The sequence below is a fragment of the Dipodomys merriami genome, unplaced genomic scaffold (assembly GCF_024711535.1).
Source record: "Dipodomys merriami isolate MVZ:Mamm:240054 unplaced genomic scaffold, mDipMer1.0.p SCAF_15, whole genome shotgun sequence".
In the NCBI taxonomy this organism is placed as follows: domain Eukaryota; kingdom Metazoa; phylum Chordata; class Mammalia; order Rodentia; family Heteromyidae; genus Dipodomys; species Dipodomys merriami.
The window spans coordinates 14,810,692-14,823,623 of NW_027202826.1; the positions used below are offsets into that span (position 1 = coordinate 14,810,692).

Genomic DNA, 12,932 nt, shown 5'->3' on the forward strand with positions numbered 1-12,932 from the left:
GCTGGTTTTAGGCTAAGCATTCCAATTGATTGTGCAATGAAAAATAGCAATGGAGAATCACAATCTGTTTTCCAGGAAATCATAAGAGTTTTCTTCTAATTTCTGTATAGGTATCCCCATAATTATATCACTCTCGTAATCCGGGTGGACATTGCCTTTGGTGAGAAGTAAACAGTTTTGCATGCCTTAATGTTCATTTTAATAACACTTCCAGCAATATTCTTTCATTTTTATATGTGTTCATTTGTGAAACTCAAAATATTTTCTCTGTATCTTGAAATACAGACTTCTTCACTTTTTTTTTTTTTTTGGTATATCCCTACAGGTTTGTTGCTTGCTTTTAAATATTGGCAACTTTCTACTTTCAACTCTTCTGTTTCTGCCTTCCATGCAGGAGATCTATTCTTTTAAGTCCCCCGCTGTGTTTCATAATAGAATCAAAAGAAAAAGGTACATCCTTCAGAAAGCATTCAGCTCACTAGAAATAGAAAACCTGTCACCTTATTGTAAAACCTTAGATCAGCTAGACCAGTGTCTGCAAGAGTGAGTAGTTTCTACAAAGGGTATAGAGTAGGGTTGGTGAAATTATTATTTCCCTTGTTCTCTCCAGAAATCCTGTCAGGGAAGAGACTGACTTTGTTCAGAAAATGACTGTCTACTATTGGAAGGAAAACTTTTCCTCAACACACTTAAGTTGGATGGTTGGAGATCTATGAATTATCTGACAGTAGACAGAGAATGGGAGAAAAGACGAGGTTTGTTCACACAGGCATGTGGAACTCACTCAGTAATGTGTACCTTGCAAACAGAAGGAAAGCTTGATATGATAACTGAACAATAATGGGGTGCATATGGTTAGGATTTTAACGGTATGCTTTGTCTTCTTCCAGGAATTAGCAGACCAGCTCTCATAAAGTTCGCCCAGCATTTTCAAAAATGTCTGCTCTAGTCCGATAAGAGAAATTCAGATAAGATTTCAAATGCTTTCACTTAAAAAAAATAATCTTTATGGCAAAAATTGCTGATTGAAGTTCAAATGCAGCCCCTAAGAGGAAGAAAATACACATGGCTTTATTTTGCATATGATAGGAAATTTTTGAAGTATAGAAGATTTTTTTTAGCCAAACAAATGCTCTACCAATTAAGCTACACCTCCAGCCCTTTTGGCTTTGTTTTATTTAATAGATTTTCTAAAATTTATGCTTGGGACACCCCAGACCTTGATCCCCCTACTAACATTTTCTGCATAGCAGGGATGATGGTCACCCGCCACGCTACTATCTCCCACATTTAAGATGAAATCTAGTAAACTTTTGCAAGGGTTCACCTTTGACTGCCAGCTTCGCCTCCAGAGTTGCTAGGATTACAGTTGGGAGCCACGGTGCCTGTCTGAAAAGGAGTATTTTATTACTACCATGTGTTCAAAGACTAGCCCAAATTCTTCATGTCTTATCACCATGTAGTTTCTCTATTCCTTCACCCACATTTACACACACATGCTCATCCTCTGACAGTCTAAATTCGTCAATTAATTAAAGCCAGTCTACACTAATTAATGGCTAAGTATATAGAATTTAGTAATCAGACAATGCAAGATTGAAATTTCAGGCTTCCTTTATTTTTCAACCTAGCTTTATAACTTCAAGTGTACTATTTCTCTCTCTCTTCAAGTTTCAGTTCTTTCATTCATAACTTGGCAATAAAAATGCTTGAAAACTTTTTAAAAACAAGCAAATGAAAGTCATGTGATGAGGATTATCAGATATATATGTAACTTTATCGTTGTTGCTACTATGTGTCATTTGCTCCTTTCTTTAGCCTGAAAACTCCTGAGGAAGGAAATCCACACTCTTGGTCTTGAACCTCCCCTGATGTAATATTTCCTTTCTTTTGAGTGATTCTTCCATGCTAACTATCTCTGTTTCATTGTTCTCTTTTCCCCTCTGAAATCACTGAAATTTGGCTTCCACTCTAATCTCTCCAGAGAAACAAAGAGCTTTCGAAAATGTCTCCAAGGTCTCCAACTTGCAATGGATGATCATGGGCCTGATACCTGTGGTCTTCCCATTCCACAGGAATCCAGGGCAATTTTACTTACAAAGACACCTTCTGTTTCTCTTTCATCCTCTCTGATCCTTCTCGAGTCCTAATTTCTGGGTTGGATTCTTTTCTTCCAGAGTTCCATCACTGCCTCTGTATTACCTTTACTGTATTACTTCCTTGAAAAGTCTAAATAATTTTTGGTCCAACTCTGGCTTTTCTCCTCTTCCTTTAGACTCATTTATCCATAGCTATTGTGAATAAAAATATTCTGCATTTAATGTCAAAAACTTAGACAATTTAGAAAACAAAAATTAATGACAAACTCACCTATAATCAATCATTGAAAACATTACTAATGTTTCCTGTTTTACTAGTTAATTCTTTGCTTTTAACAATGGAGGAAATTAAAGCCACACTCATAAGGCTAATAGGCAAATATATAGTTTTAAAAACTTAAACTCACTTATTATTTCTTTACATGGAAAATCACCAGATAAAATTATACAAACATGTGGAGGCATTTTCTTTCTAATTGAGAATTTGTTTCCTGAAAAAGTATTACCAGTCTTGAGTCACGTAAGAGGTATATACAAAAGCCAACTGCCTTCCCAGGCTGCTGATAAAAGTTAGCGCTCCCTTTCATCCTTGCTAATCTGATAAGCAATAAATAAAATAATTCTCATTCTAATTTTTCTTTCTCAAATGTGTTTCAAGAGACCAAAAATAAATGTCACCTTAATATTTACTATCAAACTCTGTCCTTTAAAAATGGAAGCTTCTGAGATTCTGAATTAAATGATAATTTTAACAAATAAGCATCTCCCTTTAAATGACTTTGAGTCATAATTAGACAGAGGTGTGTGTATGTGTATGTGTGTGTGTTTCTGTGTATGCATGTCTGTATGTGCCAGTACTGGGGCTTGAACTTGGGGCCTGGATGCTTTCCTTGAGCTTTTTTGGTCAAGGCTTGTGCTGCACTTCTCAATTTTTGTGGTTATTTGGAGATGAAAGTCTCACAGACTTTTCCTGGCCTGTCTGGCTTGAATCCATGGTCCTCAGATCTCAGCCTCCCAAGTAGCTAGAAGGACAGCAGTGAACTGTACTATTACCACCATTTTAATATTTCCCTTTATTAAGTTACAATGTGTATTCATTTTGTGCTTAGTGCTGCAAGTTTTTACAATACAATCTCTTTGATTCTATATTGAATATTCACCTTGAAGACTTTAATCTATTGATTCAAAGTCTTAGTTCCTCTAATAGAATTACCATGATACATACTCTCAATAAAAGGCATTTCAAGGTGAATCTTAGAAGCCAGTGTCATCTGAGTGCAGAGAGCTCTGCGGTGGGCCTCCAGGAAGGTGATGGCATAGCATTGCATCACCTCTCAGTAAGTACTTATGACCCCACATCCAATATATCAGTGAATTCCCTCAGCCCTGACTCCAAAAAGACCTAGAGTCTGATTACATCTCCTCCCATCCATTAACAGCCAGGTCATGACTAGCTCACTTCTGATGCATTGCAGATTCCTAATTGATCTCCTTGCTGCTTCTTTGCTTCCTTCAGTCTGTTGTCAATAGTAACTGTCACAACTGCCACCTTTTAGGAAAGTGTTGAAATATACCTCTCTTACACTCTGAGCCCATCTGGCTTCTTGCTCCAGTAGTTTCTCCTCTCATGGTAAGTAACAGTTAAGAAAAAAAAACCCTCACCGGGCTGGGAAGGTGGCTCCGTGGTAGAGTGCTTGCCTTGCATGCCAGGGGCCCTGGATTCAATTCCTCAGTACCACATAAGCAGAAAAAGCTGGAAGTGGTGCTGTGACTCAAGTGGTAGAGTGCTAGCCTTGAGCTAAAAAGCTGAGGGACAGCGCCCAGGCCCAGAATTCAGGCTCCACAACTGACAAAAAAAAATTGCATTGTAAAAGTAATATAGAGAGGGGTTACAGTTACATAAGGAAGGGAATCTGACCTCTCTCATCTACTCCTCATTCTCATTATTTAATTTTTCTTTACACCTCAGCAGGTGCATGTATTTGTGTTTGTCAATTCATAATCTATATAAGAATTATTTTGTCTACTGTCTGTCATTCCTACTCAGACTGAAGCCCTAGATATGTAGAGAAGTATTGTTTTTATTATTTCTGTTTTTGCTTACTACCATATTCTTAGCATGTGCTGGGTATTAACACACTTTTGAATGACCAAATGAGTTGCCGAAACTCTACCTTTTCCCTCTAAGTAATATTGTTTTGACCCAATATTGTTTTGACCCAATATTGTTTTGATCTAAGATATTTTTTAACTTTTACATGATTTACTGTATGTTCTAGCTATTGAATATTTTACATCTATTAGATGCCTCTATGTTTATACTTTATTCAGTTTAAAGTAATTTTTCACATTTAAATAATTGCTTACAAAATAGAAATCACAAATAATAGGTAAGATGTGTGTATAGCCAGTTACAGTGATGAGAGATTTTTGTCCATTGGTAGTTGAATTTTATAGTCTGGTAAAAAAAAAATCAAAGACTTCAAAATGTACTGTGAATGTCATGTACATGTAGTGTAATCCATCCTAAATATTTGCTCCTACATAAAAATTTTCCAGCAAAATCAAGTCCTTTAAAAGAAGATTTTCTAGTACACATCCTCATAACCTGCTTTTCTCTTCATGGAGCTCAGTTTTCTACTTCATAATACCTAGAATATGCCTTCTTTTCTAGCTGTTCCTTTTTCCCTATCCTGATGACTTGTCATCGCTTTATTAACAAATTCCATACTTCCAGCCTTTGTGAACTTTAACAATTTCTAACACTCATATATGCTCTATAAAACATAATGAGGTTTTCCCAAGGAGAATCGTGGCCATTAATTCTGCACATAGCAATGTAGAATGTGTCATCCATGAGTACAATAGGCTCCCCCCATGCATAAAGACAACTTTTGTTTGCGTCAACCAAGAATGTGGGTAATGGGAAAACATTTTGAACAAGCCATTAAGAAATATTCTCATTCTCTCTTTAATGTCTTTGAGCTGTATCTGTGAACAGAATTATAAGCAATTTCCAGTGACTCATTCCTACTTTGGGCCATGTAGGCAGTTCTGTAAAGTCGGGCGTAATAAAACATCTGAATAACGCCTGGAAAGAACCTTCACAGAAGAGTTTTAAGCTTGTCTCTCTCAAAAAATATCAGATTCTTTAAAAAAAACCCTATTAGTAGCCAGCAACATTATATATTACTAAAATATGGGCATGAACTATGAAAGTTGCAAGCTGCAAACAGTGTTATAAATCAACTCACCAATTAACATGAGATTTTTAAGTGACTGAATACAAATTCAGAATTATGAAGTTATTATCTAATAACCCTACAAGTGATGGGAATAAATCCTTACTAATATAAAAATTTCCAGTTACTGCAAAACCCTTTTCTGCAAGTAAGTCTACAGATCCTCATGATGCTGCACTTAGATTGATGAACTGGGGATGTTTTGTGAAAGCTTTGTTTATTCCAGATGCTGTGGGGCTTTTTGCTCAGAGAATCTGTCATGCAAGTGATCAGCAAATTGTGCTCAGCAATTTGTTTTCATTTAATCGGCAGACAGGTTTTCACCAATTTAGACTCAAGTCCTATTAATACTCTTTGAAACTAATTGCTGGAAAATGAATTTTAACAATAGGATATTATGATTTCTGCTCTGCACCACCACCACCACCCCCCGCCCCGTGCCCATCATAGAAGATTCAAAGCTATGAACTCAAACTTTGAAGATACATGTCAAAAAGACCTGAGCTATAATCTTCAATCATTTGGGCTATTGCTAAAGGCCTAATCCTCTCTTACACCACAATGCACTCTCTATACCTGCAATTACTTTCTTATTATCCATTCCCTCTGCCAAAGTGTTACACCAGATAAAAGACCACCTTTATATAGCTTCAGTGTCTTTTATTATTTAGTGCCACTTAACATACTTTTTTTCTGTTTTGTTTTGCAAAATAGCATATGTAGTGGGAAAAATGCATAAGTGATTAATTAATACATTAACTTCTCAGAACCAAAAGGGGAAAATTTTCATTATCATAAAAGCTACTGCCCCTGGTGTGTTTTGTCTGATTATTCTCTACCCATTATCATAAAGCTAAACCAACCAGGTTGATGACTGTCTTGATTTTTTTTCATTCTGTCTTGCTATAAAGATGGGAATTCATAAATCACCCAAATTTTTCTTGTTTTGAATGTTATATGGGTAGAACCAAACTCTGTTGTTTTATGATATTATTTTCATTTTGATCATTCTTGTTAAATTTTATTCATAATAATAATATATAACTGTAATATTTTCAATATTAAGCTATTTTGTATTCCATTGTCTCACTATACCACAATGTGCTTATCTTTTCCCTGTTGATAGACATTTGGATTTTTAGATTATTCTCAGATTTATTTATGTGGATTTTTGTTAGCATATATTATCTGTACAAAGGAGTTTCACTGTGATATTTCTATACATGATGCAATGAACTTTGATTAAATTCACTCCCTTGTCTTACTTTTATCCATCCTCTCCTCTTTTTAAAACAATTTTAATGGATTTCATGATTCTCTTTTCAAACATTCATTTGGAATATTTCATTCATATTCACCCTTCCCCATTTATTTCCAGATTTAGGCTATTACAAAAATATTACTATGGGGGCTGGGAAGGTGGCTCAGTGGTAGAGTACTTGCCTTGCATGCATGAGGCCCTGGGTTCAATTCCTCAGCACCACGTAAGCAGAAAAAGCCAGAAGTGGTGCTGTGGCTTAAGTGGTAGAGTGCTAGCCTTGAGCTGAAGAGCTGAGGGACAGTGCCCAGGCCCAGAATTCAGGTCCCATGAATAAAAATAAAATAATAAGATAAATTAAAATATTACTATTAACCTTCTTGAACATACAGTTTAATGCCCAATATTTATTAGTGCTCACCTGCAATCAGATGGACTGCCCAGACAAGGTTACGGACTCCTGCAAACTCAATCAATATTTATGTGTCATTCAAAAAAAGGCACTTTTAACCTGTGTGTAAATACATTTATACACTACTAGATAGAGCAAAATGTTTTCCACACATTGCAAGCCCAGAAGCAGTGAGTGACAGCTCCTAGATCTTTAGATGACATGATTGGTGTAGTGTTCTTTAGTTTTCCCGCTGGTTATTCTTGCTTTGGAATTTTCCTTTTTCTATTTTTTCAGTTCTGACTTATTACAACTCATTAATTCTTCCCTTTTCTGTTTATACACTGTTAAACTATAAATCATTAAGTTCTTTGGCAATCGTCTCCTTTAATAGTCAAATTTCTATAGGATTCTTTTTCAACTCTGCGCTGATACTTTATGTAGTTTCTTGTTTCCTGTCAATTAATTTTTTAAAAAGCTATTATGTCAGGCTGGGAAGGTAGCTCAGTGGTAGAGTGCTTGCCTTGCATGCATGAGGCCCTGGGTTCAATTCCTCAGCACCACATAAGCAAAAAGAAAAAAAAGCCGGAAGTGGCGCTGTGGCTCAAGTGGTAGAGTGCTAGCTTTGAGCTGAAGAGCTGAGGGACCGTGCCCAGGCCCAGAGTTCAGGCCGCACGACCAGAAACCCCCCCCCCCCAAAAGCAATTATGTCCTAAAATTAGAAAATACAGTATTTAAAATATGCACTTGAAAATGCTAATATCTAAATTCTTGAAATATATTTATGTGATTTATTGTGTCTGCTGGTTCTACTATCAGAAACATTATTTATCTGTTGTCTTTTTTCTTTTTTTTTTGTTGGTCGTGGGGCTTGAACTCTGGGCCTGGGCGCTGTCCCTCAGCTCTTCAGCTCAAGGCTAGCGCTCTACCACTTGAGCGAGAGCACCACATCTGGTTTCCTGGTGGTTCATTGGAGATATGCCTGCCCAGGCTGGCTTTGAACCATGATCCTCAGATCTCAACCTCCTGAGTAGCTAGGATTACAGGTGTGAGCCCCCAGCCCCCAGCTTGTCATTGATTTTTGTTTGGAACATTGTATGCCGAAGTTACTTAAAAGAATAATGTGAGGCAATTTTGGATTCTTTTTTCTCGTTTTTTTTTTTTTCCTTTTTTATCGTGTCAAACATCCTGATCTCCTGGTCCTCTATGAGTTTAGGACTATCTTACACTGCGGTAAAAGTTAGGCCAAATTGTATAGTCTTGGCTTTTAATCCAAAACATTTTTTAAATGAGGTTTAGAGAAGTGAAGTTTATGTAAGATATATTTTATTGCTTTCTTCTTCTATAACCTCTTATGCAACTTAGAGCTAAAATTCTTTGTCTTACCTTAGTTATCTCATCTATTAAGAAAGTGTATAGCTTTGAAAACCCTTAAATAGTAAGTTCTGCTGTTGTCCTGTGTGTCTTGGTGGTTGGCGTGGTTGTTCTCATATCTGTTGCTTTTGTTTTAACTTGAATTTTGGGAGCAAATTGACTTCTCATTTCCCCCTACTGGTTATAAAATTCTTTTGAACGTGGTGCCCATGATTTTACCATACCACTATATTTTATGTAATACCTTGATGCAGTAGCTGCTCAATGGATGTTAAATGGAAAACTCAATGCTTCAATTAATTTTAGAAATAGGTATATATAAATATATATACCTATATATATTACCTTTGTTAAATCAAGTTAAGTATTGCCACAGAGAAAAAACAAGTGTCTCTTTTATTATAGTTCCCAGAGTTTTAATCTAATGTCTGCTGCTGTGTTTGCCTCTCTGATATATTGGCTAGTTGTCTTCAAAGAGAACAACAGGCCAAAGTTAGAATTCATAAATAGTGATCCAATCTGTATTACAGCTTAAAAATAAAGCTTTAAAGCCATTGATCCAGATGAGAAATGATGGGATGCAATAAGGGTTTATTTAGGGCATAAAATTTAAAAGGCATGTTCATCAATAATTCATCAACTCTCTTTAAAAGCACCTTACTATAACCATTCCTATTCTGTACCTTTTATCAATTAGTTGACATTACTAAGAACAGATTTTGACAACAAACTGGCGAAAGGGATCTATTTATAAAGGTATGCCCTTACAAAAATGGAATTAAAATCATTCTTAAGACAAAGTAGTACAAAAATCAAGCATAATAATTTAGGATATTAAATAATTACTCTAAAGAGAGGAGTTAAAGTGAAATCACTAACAGTTTATTTCAAAGTATACATTGGGAAATTATTTTGCCATATCTTACATTGAACTATGAAATACAGTTAACATCTTAATTATTTTAAGCATTATTTGCCTCAGGAGTTTAGTCTGTTCCCTGACGGTCAGATGAATGCTGAATTTAACCCATTTGTTCACTTCTCAAGAAGCTTCTTGAAAGTAGAGAATGTCCTTTGCCCAAAATTATTGGTAGGAGAATCAATCAATGTCATTTACGAATCTTCTTTGAGTTGGATTACCATTGCCAATGGTTTATAATCTAGAAATGAAGAATGAAAAAATAGATAATTATTTTTGTTACTATTACTTATAGCATGATAAACATCTAAGACCTGATTATTTATATAACATTGTGGTCATATTTATGTACTTCCTGAAATTGAAGTTAAGTTTGGGATAGCTTAAATCATTCTGAGTCTAATAACCTCAGGACTTCAGAATATTTTCACAATGCATACTCATTGACTAGCTCTATATTTTGCTCAAACAACCAAGTGAAGAGTAACACATTCTTCCAATTGTCTAAAAGTCTTATTTACTCACCTTTAAAGATATAAAGAAATTGAAATCATCAAGATGGGTTTTTATCATACATATAATAAGACTGAACTTGCATCTTTCCTGTATTATGATGTCATTTAGAGTAAACAACTCAAAGTATCAAATTTTGATTAATTCTTCTACATTTATATATTGATTCATAACTTTTCAACATCCAAATATTAGCACCAAATATTACTATAGCAAAGAAAAGCAATAGCTTACCATGAAAAGACAGGAATTTCTCTTTTCTCATACAATTCTCTAATCCTTGAGAGGCAGTCCTGATGTAGTACAATATTACAAGTGTTAGGGACATAGATTCTATCTCATTCCTGAAACTTATGATGTCACTTCAAGGGCCTATTATTTCGAGGGCACAGCTGTTGAGTGATCATTCCAGTGGGCAAGTTGTAGGAATGACCACAAGAAATGCTGTGCCAATCACCTTGCAAACATTGCATCGGTCCGACTTAGACCTATCACTTTTCCTTTCCTGAAGCAAGACTGCAGATCATATTATTGTGCTAGTGCTAAAGTGGAAAAAATATCTCAAAATATTGGAGAATAACAAAAGATCCACATTGTTATAGATGAACATGAAATATTGCACTGACTTTCTGGGTAAACCAAAGTGAAACTAGATGCTTCAACAGCTTCATTTTGTTTTTGCCAATCCTAGGCTTGAACTCAGGGCCTGGGTACTCACTGTCCCTGAACTTCTTTTGCTCAAGGCTAGTACTTTACCACTTGAGCCACAGCACCATTTTCAGCCTTTTCTGTACTGAGGAATTGAACCCAGGGTTTCATGCATGCTAGGCAAGCACTCTACCACTGAGTCACCTTCCCAGTCTGTTTCCTTCATTTTTAAAAAGGACATGGCTATACCTTATGAAACGCTGGCCCTGAGCAACTCAAATTCATGGTGAGTTTTAGGGAAAGAAGAGTTTCATTATGGACATTATTTCTAGAACAGGTGCAGTGATTTTATAAGAATCTTATTGTTGTTTTTGGTGAAAAGCCAAAAGCAAAGAATTATTTTACATCTCAATGAAAGCTGTTTTATGTTTCTCTAAGGAAAAATGATTTAAAGAAATATCTATAGGAATTCTGGCTTAGGCCCAAAGATAAGTTTAGTCTTCACAGAGGTAGGTGAACTATATACTGTATGAATGGTTATCTGAAATTATAACTACTGCTGAAAGATTTTTGATAAGTTCAGGAAATTAAGAAATAGATTTTTTGACAGTCTTTAAGTCTCATTTCCTGCTTAGAGAACAAGAATGCTTCACTCTTCCTCCCCCCGCCGCCATTTCTCTTAAAAAATATATTTTCTAATTTTCTGTCATAAGATAGTGTGTTTCAACTCAACTGTACTCTCTTAAGAGTGAGTTTTCAAAGCGAAAGTTCTGTGGCTTTAAAAAGAAAATGTCAGGTAGAGGCTGAGAACCATTTGCTAAATAGTTTAAATTAAATAGCTCATAATAAGTAAATGATTTCCCAGTATATAAGCAGAAGGTCTAGAACTCAATTTATAGCCCTGGCTGGTCTTGATCTCATAATCCTCCAGTCTATATCAACCACATGCTGAACTTACAGGCAAGCCCTCTGGTGCCTGGTTTATTTTCTTATGATTGTGGTGTGTGTTTTCACATTCAATTATAGGTGATAAGTATAAACTTAGTTACAAAATAATTTAACTAATAATGCCATTAAATATGTTATTATATATTTTAGATAAATTATACAGCTTTAAACTATTTGGTCTTTTCAAAGAGTTTCAAATGGATTATGTCATTAACACTTTTAGTTATTTTTATATAAATAATCAAAAATACTTAAAAATAGATAACAGAAAAACCACAGTTTCTTATGGTGGTATTACAATTTTATGATATATAAAGACATTAAATGTATAATAATATGATATTATAATGTATTATAGTATTATTGATTAATCTTAGATTGGTCCTAAGATGGTAAGAAACCATTTTTTTAATATGGCAACAGTTTCATAAGAAGACAAAAAAATTGAGTGATTGAACACTATTTAACAATGTGAGGCAGGATAATATACAAATTATATCCTTAAGTTAATTCTTTCAATGTATAAAACAATGTTTGGATTTTATATGTAATTTTTTTTCAAGAATTAATTATGCCTTTTAGGCATATTTATTGGTTGACATCAAGATTGTTCTTATCTCCATATAGGAAGAGCCCTTTGTGATGGTATCTGAAAATGTCTTGGGTAAGCCGAAGAAATACCAAGGTTTCTCCATTGACGTTTTGGATGCCTTATCAAACTACCTGGGTTTTAACTATGAAATTTATGTTGCTCCGGACCACAAGTATGGAAGCCCTCAAGAGGATGGGACATGGAATGGCCTCGTAGGAGAGCTAGTTTTTAAGGTAAAGATTCATTTATTCATTTTATACCTAAATGAATGCTATTTTCATATTTTTAAAAACCTGATATAAAACAGTGCGTTGTGATGTTGAATGTAAACAAAATTATTACCCAGTATCACTTAGTGAAGTTTGTGGAATAGAGTTCTCTTTTAGCTACATCCACAGCAGCATTTGATGTTGTTAATTTTCTCGATATTGGCCATTCTAGCTAGAATGAGGTGGAATTTCAGCGTGGTTTTGATTTACATTTCCTTTATGGTCAGAAATGTGAAGAAAGCAGGATGGAGGGTCCTTAAAAGACTAAACATAGAGCTACCCTATGACTCAGCAATTCCATTCCTGGCCATTTATCCAATAGAGCACAAACAAGGCCCACACTAAAGCTACTGGTACAACCATGTTCATTGTTTACCATAGTCAAGATATGGAATCAACATATGGATCAAGAAAACATGGTTTATATACACAATGGAAATCTACTCATGCATCAGAAGGAATGATATTGTACATTTGTAAGGAAATGGAAAGACTTGGAAAAAAATACATTAGATGAAGTAAGCCAGACCAAGAGAAACACAAGTTGCATGGTTTCCCTCATTGTGGTAGCTAGAATATGCCCGTACATCTATAAGTAACCACACTGGGTGGGATGCAAGTGATTACAAATGAATTAACTGATGTATAATAGACTCTGTGGAGAGCTCAAATAGTATAA

The 12,932-nt window shown here is 35.1% G+C and overlaps 1 protein-coding gene across 3 annotated transcripts in view; it reads left to right on the forward strand.

The window, feature by feature from the left end:
- The window catches only part of Grid2 (glutamate ionotropic receptor delta type subunit 2), a 1,042,163-nt gene that overhangs the window by 759,158 nt on the left and 270,073 nt on the right, over positions 1-12,932 (forward strand). For all 3 annotated transcript variants that reach the window (XM_070022289.1, XM_070022287.1, XM_070022288.1), the window contains one exon: positions 12,020-12,217. In XM_070022289.1, coding sequence (XP_069878390.1) covers positions 12,020-12,217 — 198 coding nt within the window. The remainder of the gene's footprint in view (positions 1-12,019; positions 12,218-12,932) is intronic.